Source organism: Macrobrachium nipponense, chromosome 7 (genome assembly GCF_015104395.2).
Source record: "Macrobrachium nipponense isolate FS-2020 chromosome 7, ASM1510439v2, whole genome shotgun sequence".
Lineage (NCBI taxonomy): Eukaryota > Metazoa > Arthropoda > Malacostraca > Decapoda > Palaemonidae > Macrobrachium > Macrobrachium nipponense.
In genome coordinates this window covers 3,574,532-3,582,130 of record NC_061109.1, presented here as the reverse complement: position 1 = coordinate 3,582,130, position 7,599 = coordinate 3,574,532, and the positions used below count along the sequence as shown (strand labels likewise).

The window sequence follows — 7,599 nt, the reverse complement described above, 5'->3', positions numbered from 1 at the left end:
ATATATATATATATATATATATATATATATATATATATATATATATATATATATATATATATATATATATATATATATATATATATATATATATATATGTGTGTGTGTGTGTTAACTGCACTACTGAAAACGATATTAATTAAATATAGGGTGCAACGGACTTTCTTACGAACTGATTGTTATGTTCACCAAACAAGTCGCAGGTGTTGTGGAAAAGCTTCAAAATATCAGTGAATACTTTGGATGGATGAATAACACTGCCGACGAGGGCAAAATATTATCTAGCCTCAGAGGCTAGAGCACGAGTGCGCAAGTTGACCTAGCTGCTGGTCGAGAGTCATGTGATCGTAACGGCCCAAAAAAGTGAACATGTGTGTCTGTTCGTGCACAAACAGGGTGTGTGCGTGGAACCTTATTGGACAATTTAATGCATTCGTATGTGCAAACACCAGGGCTTCTAAGAATATAATACTTAGAGTATAATATAATGAGACCGCAGGTGAAAGTGGCAATTCTAGATGAGAAACTACGGAGTGATATGCGGAAGGAAGCCTAGAGGAAAGCACAGAAGATCCATCCAGAAAGGTAATAGTAATAAAAAAAGCTCTGTTAAAACGTAAGAACATTTTACAGATGTCCTAAAAGAAGCCAAAGTGCGTAATTCTGCTTTTCTCTTTTATTGTGTGTGTATCCATTTTTTTTTTCTGATTATTATGGTTGCTTTCTTCAGATGGAAAGCAACATAAAATAAATGCTCTGATTGACACTTTTATCTCTTAGTTTTTGGGAAAACAGAAATAGTGATTGAACTAATGTGTTTTTATGGAAAGGGGTGTGTGGCAGTTTTGTTCACGTGACTATACTAGAAGTGATTGTATTTCATGTTTTTAGGATTTCCAGTTTATTTTCCTTTTTTGAGTTTGTCCTTCTTAGAGGGAAATAAACGCTGTATGTTTGTATCCCAGAGATTGGCTTTAGTCTTGATTTAATAATTTGATTTAGCTACAAAGATTCTAGCTCAAGGAGGAAGCTCGAGATTGGTCACGTTACCAAATGGTGTTTTTCTTTCATTTTATCAGATGAGCTCAATTAGACCTTTGTAACACACACACACACTATATATATATATATATATATATATTATATATATATATATATATATATATATATATATATATATATATATGGTATATATATATATATATATATATATATATATATATATATATATATATATATATATATATATATATATATGGTTATGTATATATATATATATATATATATATATATATATATATATATATATATATATATATATATACGTATATATATTATATATATATATATATATATATATATATTATATATATATATATATATATAATATATATACATATATATTGTCTAAAGAATGACATTTATTGTATAAAGGAAAACGTGAATTAAAAAGGACTTATATTGCAATAAACTTTATTTATATTACCTTCAGTACTATAATGATGTTTAATTCTGATCAGCCATGTGGAAAACTAGTTCATAGTTTAATCATGATGGTGAATGTGTTCTCCATGATGGTAAACCTTCACATGGGAGTGATGGAAGTTGGTGACTTGTTCGTAGATGCGTTCATCTTCAACGTGGCGGTCGAATGGGAAACCATGAGGCCTCTTGTCTGGGTAGACTCCCTTTTCACCATAGTGTATGAAGTTATCCTTGGTATGGAGATCAGGCATTGCAGCATCAGCTTCACCATCAGTAACACAGACAAGGAGATCAAATTCCATGCCGTTTTGGTTACCCTTGGGCAGGAGGAAACGATTTGGCAGGCCAGTGGCACTTTCAAAGTCATGAAGATCCAGATCACCTCCACTTGACAGAGCAGCTTCAGTCTTCTCCATGAGTGTTTTGAAGCTGGGGATGTCATGCACAGTGACTGAAGAGTCGGTGGATTTACGGACTATGTTGTTGCTTCCAGGAGACACTGGTCAGAGTAAAGTTAATGAATTAGTTCATTGAAGAAATAGGCTTAGCAAAATGTATACTGCTCCTGACGTATGGTATTATAACACTAGGAACTATAGACAATTGGTAGTCATTATTACCCTAAGCATAAAACAAAATTTATAAAAAAATTAACATTTATCTAACCAAATTTATGCATACATGTATATACACTAGATATAAGAAAAATACTCACATTTCACCCAGAATTTGTCGAGCTCAATGGCTTGCCATCTGCCATCATCGAATGAGAACTCTACACCATTGTTGTCTGCATGAGGCCAAGCAAATATTCTAATTGTTGCCAAAGTTTCAGATCCCTTCTCATTGTTAATTTCAATGTTGTATGAGAACTCTTTATGGTCTAGACGGGGCACATATGTATCAATTTCAACATCAGGTATCTCTACAGTGTCATCTACAGCGTTGAGTAAACTGTACTCAAAATCTTCAAAGTAAGTTTCCAGGTTACCATCAATGGCAACGTTAGTAACATGTACTCCTTCGAAATTTAATTCATCAAAGGTGTAGCTAGGCAGGGAATCTTTGTGCTCCCTAAAGATGTTATCCATATATTTATGAAGTCGGAAGAAACCAGGATCTCGAGTGGCGGTTTCAAAGTGTTCCATGACACCTGGTGGCATGTTATATTTTCCATGGGGATCTGTCTGACGACCAAGCATGATATGGGCAGTGTTGTGGAGAGCTCCATAATACTGGACATTGGGGCTGTACAAAGAAGACTCGATTACATCACCGAGAACATCAACGCCACGGTCATTCATGATATCAATGTGAGAACCATCTTCCTTGATAATATAGCCATGAGCAATGGCATCTCGGATACGGCTCTCAATGATGATCATGTCTCTAACACGTGCAACACCATCGACGTCCTCGAATTCAATGCCATCAGGACGAGAGGGGAAGGATCCACCATATTTGTAGGAGGTATGAGGAGCAAATCCATCGTGAATAGGTTTATCCCAATGCAGTTCCTCAACTGGCTCCATGTAGTTGGAAATTCTCTCTGCATCAAAACGGACGGTAAGCTGGTTATGTACCCAGTAGAAATTTTCTCCCTTTCGTTCAAGCTTATGAGAATAAGAATCCTGCCACCAGAATGGGAATTCCAAATGCCAGAAAACGTGGTGGGTATTCATGCCAATGTCTTCTCCAAAGTAGGCAACACGTTGTTCCTTGTTCCTAGCTGTGCCTGTGAAGGTTGATTTGATCTTGGTAGGTGTCTGTTTCATCTTAGCTGCGTAGGCTTCTTGGATAACTTCGGTGCTGGTGAACATGTGAGGTGTGACTTCATAGAGTGGAGGAAGGACAACATGTTCGGCCAGTGGATGGTGGATGACAGCAGCATAAATGGCATACACGAATTCTCCCTCGTTCATTCGGTCACGGAAATAGGCAGCATTTTTGACAGCTGTTTCCCAGTCCTTGCAATGCATGAAGACATCGAAAAGCATAAGGGCCTCTTCACGGTGTCTATCGTTGAAGAGAGAGAACCAGTGCTTCTGCTGTAGTAACAGGTGGTCCTTCAGTTCTTTCATGAGGCGGTGGACAGCTTCTCCATTATCTGAATAATGGGATGTGTCGGCCTCCGGATCGAAGGTTTTGGCAAAGTCTAGATGTTTCTCATCTCGGAGTTGTTCATTGACCTTCCACAGGAGATAGTTCACATCGTGTTGTTTCTGAGCGTTTGACACATCTGCAGAATGATAAACTCAGATAAAATAACATAAAAAATACTAATTTTAAGGACTTTTATTCGGCTGATGAAAGAAAATTGTCCATAATTTAAGGAATTCATTTAGGATTTACTTATTATAGCTGAAAGATTAATCTTTATATATAGTTCCTTCTCATAAGCCATACAGCTATTTTTACCTGATTTGACAGCTATGTCGAATTCTGGCAACTATACACTCATGTTTCTTTTATTTGCTCCTACAGTCTTTTGAATTTTCTTGCAGTGGGAAAGCATACAACATTAATGGAAAGTTGAAAATGAACTTAGAGCTAAATATGCCCTTTTTACTGATTTTGTTTTTTATTACACAAAGGGGTTCATTACCAGCTCCTACGAACTCCCCTTATGTACTATGACGTACACCGTATGTGTTACTCGCCCAGCTGCTCTTTCCTAATTTATCTTTTTTCTTAATGTTACAGAAAAGCCGCAACCCCCCAATCCTGGTTGAAATTTATATTTGGTCAAACCACCAAAAATGGTTTCTGTATTCTGACTAACGATCGTGTTCTGAGCTTCGACTAATTTCACAGCAATTGCTTTGCATCACTACTAATCGCGCCATTCAAACTTGTGTTATTTCTCAACAAACATCCAAAACAAAACTTATTTCTGCAATTCATCACCATAAACCTGTTCTGCTCAACTATTTACCCTAATGAACTGCTTGTTTCTATCACAGTCACTTCAGTTGTCTTTTCCATTACCTGACAGCCTTTGCAGTGTTATATTCATGTCAGGAAATCTAACTTACACCCTCTGTTATTTTCTCCTCAAATGACACTCGTGTCTTCATTTCGTATATCTTTTATTAGCAATAAAAATATGTTTACACTTTTTTATAATACCATTTATGCAAATGTTGTTATTTGAATATTGTCTTTGATAGAATGTACACCTAACTCATGTACCAATTATAATCCTATTGGTTATACAAACTAGTTGCATTTGATATACTATACACGGATCTCCAGTCATTCGTCTATTTATGTGGTTTCTGTGACAACAATGTTTTAGCTTGATGAGTAACACGTGAACAAACACCATTTATTCTCCTAATTTGGAACCATATTATTTTTTTACGGCTCTTCTCACAATGTTGTAAGCAAATTGTTTATTTATAACTGACAATAGTTAGTGATTAGATTTATTTTATTTTATTTTATAATGATTTTTTTTAACTTCTTGGTTTACATCTTGGCCTTGTTAGTGAGAAACAATACACTAGATGCAAGATCTCTAAAGAATAGTATGAGACTGAAAATACAACAAAAATATAGATGGAATCTTAAGTACCCTTATTCGGCCAGGATGTAGAATGCAAGTAAGTGTTTTTATCTGATATTTGATATTACACATTTCTACTATTCATCAAATAATTATTTTAAGTAAAAACGTCTGTTCTAGTTCAAGAATGGAGAAGTCCCTCTGTAAAACGGAGAACAAACGTGCAACAAGAAAGAAGTCCACTACTATTTCTAAACGAATAAGGTACCTGTCACTTATTTCCAAGAAACAACACTAGTTTCGGTCGAATTCCGAATACTCACCAGCAGAAACAACTGAGACCAGGCCGGCGCCGGCCACAGCTAAGAGGAAGAGTGCTGCCGTCTTCATGGCGGGTGAGGACGATGAATAATGCCGAAAGAGGCCCTTATATACCTCTAGATACGGAACCCCTGAAATTGACTTTGAACTCTCATGTGAGATAAGTGTTTCTGTAAGTGGAGTCTAGGGGAGATAAAGCTCATCACTATCGGTTGTTAGCTGATCTTTAGTTCCTTTCTCACATTCGATTTGTCGTTCGCTCTGAACCTTGTTGTGGATGCAAATGATGGAAAATATGTGTTTAAAAGAAACGTGCCACATTTTCTTTCTTTAAAGATGTTGAGGGGAAGTCAAAGGATTACTCTAAAGTACTGTAAGGAAAAAATGGTGTTCATTGCTTTTCCTTGGTTTTTTATCTGTTGTTCCCTTAAATCTCATAGCTTTATTATTATTATTATTATTATTATTATTATTATTATTATTATTATTATTATTATTATTATTATTATCTGTAACTCCGTATTTCTGACTAATTTTATCTCATTACCCCACGCCACTTTCTAGATAAAAATAAACACGTAAGTTTAAAGGAATATATCTTAATCATTTGAATTATCCAGACTTACTTCGTGTAATTAGAAAAGCCTGAAAACACTGACATGACAGTTTTGATGGGCTCAATAGAAATAAACAATAATTTTACATTTGCGTGTTTGGGCATTTAAGAATGATCCCAATATGTAAAAGTAGATAAACAGGGGTTATCAGTTAGTGTTACTATAACGAATAAGAAAAATTAGAGGCGCAGTAAGACCCTTGTTAAAAATTGTTTCCTGTACGTCGTCATGAAGACATTGTTATGGCATTCGAGTCAGAGGTGCTACCAACCTTGAGACATTGATTTGAAATGGAACACAAAAACCAATATTGAATGGTACTCATACTTTGCCAGTAAGACGAGCAGACTCGTTTTATAGCGGTACAGAATCAGATGACTTGCAATTAAAGAGTAGAACTACAGTACCATAAATAGAAACATTTGGGACTATTTCAAAGAAGGAACTATGTTTTCACTTCAGGCGCCTTTCATCTGAGCCGACCGATTTTATGTTATCAGTAGAGGCTTAGGCCTAAAATTAAAGCCGTATATCAGCTATCAGGAGGTTTATCTACAATGAATTTCTCCTCCTCAAAGAACTACTTCTATCCTGAGTAAAGGAGAAATTATTAGAATTTACTGTGAATGAAAAAGGTCCCTTTGAAGTTGTTTTGTTTCCTTATCGCATTGAACTGATTTATTTGACTCCTGCTTTGAGAAATAGAGAGTGAGCAAAATACCATTTACACATTGTGGGTAAAATATGTTTTATGTGTTTTCATGTATGTCGACCTTTGCATAGCAACAAAGTTTCCACATATACAATACTCAGGCGGTGAGTAATTCACTAACATAAATAAAAAGGGACTGCTTCTTGAAGCATTACTGTGGCTGGACTACTTAAGAGTCATAATATAACACGAATGCTGATGTGGATATTAGGTATATAAAAAGTCATGCATAAAAACAAATCATTGAGTCTCCTTTTGTCACACATATACTACATGCATGTACACACAATTACATACATGCATATAAATATGTGTGTGTGTGTGTGTGTGTGTGTATGTATGTGTATGTTCCAGCATAACTCCGAAATGTATCGAGCAATTTCAACCAAACCTGGTATACATAGGACTTACTCTCTGCGAAAGAATACTGTGGGGGTAAGACATCACTTGCACCAAAGGGGGTGGAAGTGGGAAGGGCTTCCCTGAAACGGAACTGGTTCTGCTCGTAGACCTAGGAACTAAGGGAGCTGTACGGGCTTATTATACCTCATTCCCTAAATGTTTTAAGCCCATTTCATTATTCAATTTTTATGGATACCATTTGCCCTTATTATCTCAATTCACCCTAGATTAGCGAACGTTCGCCATGCGTCCCCAGCATCAGATATTTTTTGCTTGTACTCGAAAAGCTCTCTCACTATCACTATACAAAGACTTATCCCCACATGATTATGGTCTATTCATAATCTTACCGTAAATCTTCATCTGCCCTGATGTAATACATATTGTCATCTCGCACGCATTCTCCCAAATGAGCAAGGATATTAATCATACAACTCCTGTGGAGCATAAAGGCCCTCCTGCACTCATGCCTTACACATCCTGGTCAACTACTCGACCACATTTTCAGTGCCATACTCTACCAATGCATTTGCAAGACCATGGAATCATGCCGT

The 7,599-nt window shown here is 36.0% G+C and overlaps 1 protein-coding gene across 1 annotated transcript; it reads right to left on the bottom strand.

The window, feature by feature from the left end:
- Positions 1-1,456: 1,456 nt before the first annotated feature.
- LOC135217251 (hemocyanin subunit-like) lies at positions 1,457-5,390 on the bottom strand. Its single transcript, XM_064252980.1, has 3 exons — positions 5,317-5,390; positions 2,201-3,724; positions 1,457-1,984 (listed from the first exon to the last, which is right to left on the bottom strand). Exons 1-3 carry the CDS (start codon positions 5,381-5,383, stop codon positions 1,545-1,547), a joined length of 2,031 nt encoding a protein of 676 aa, XP_064109050.1. The 5' UTR covers positions 5,384-5,390; the 3' UTR covers positions 1,457-1,544.
- Between the last annotated feature and the right edge of the window lie 2,209 nt (positions 5,391-7,599).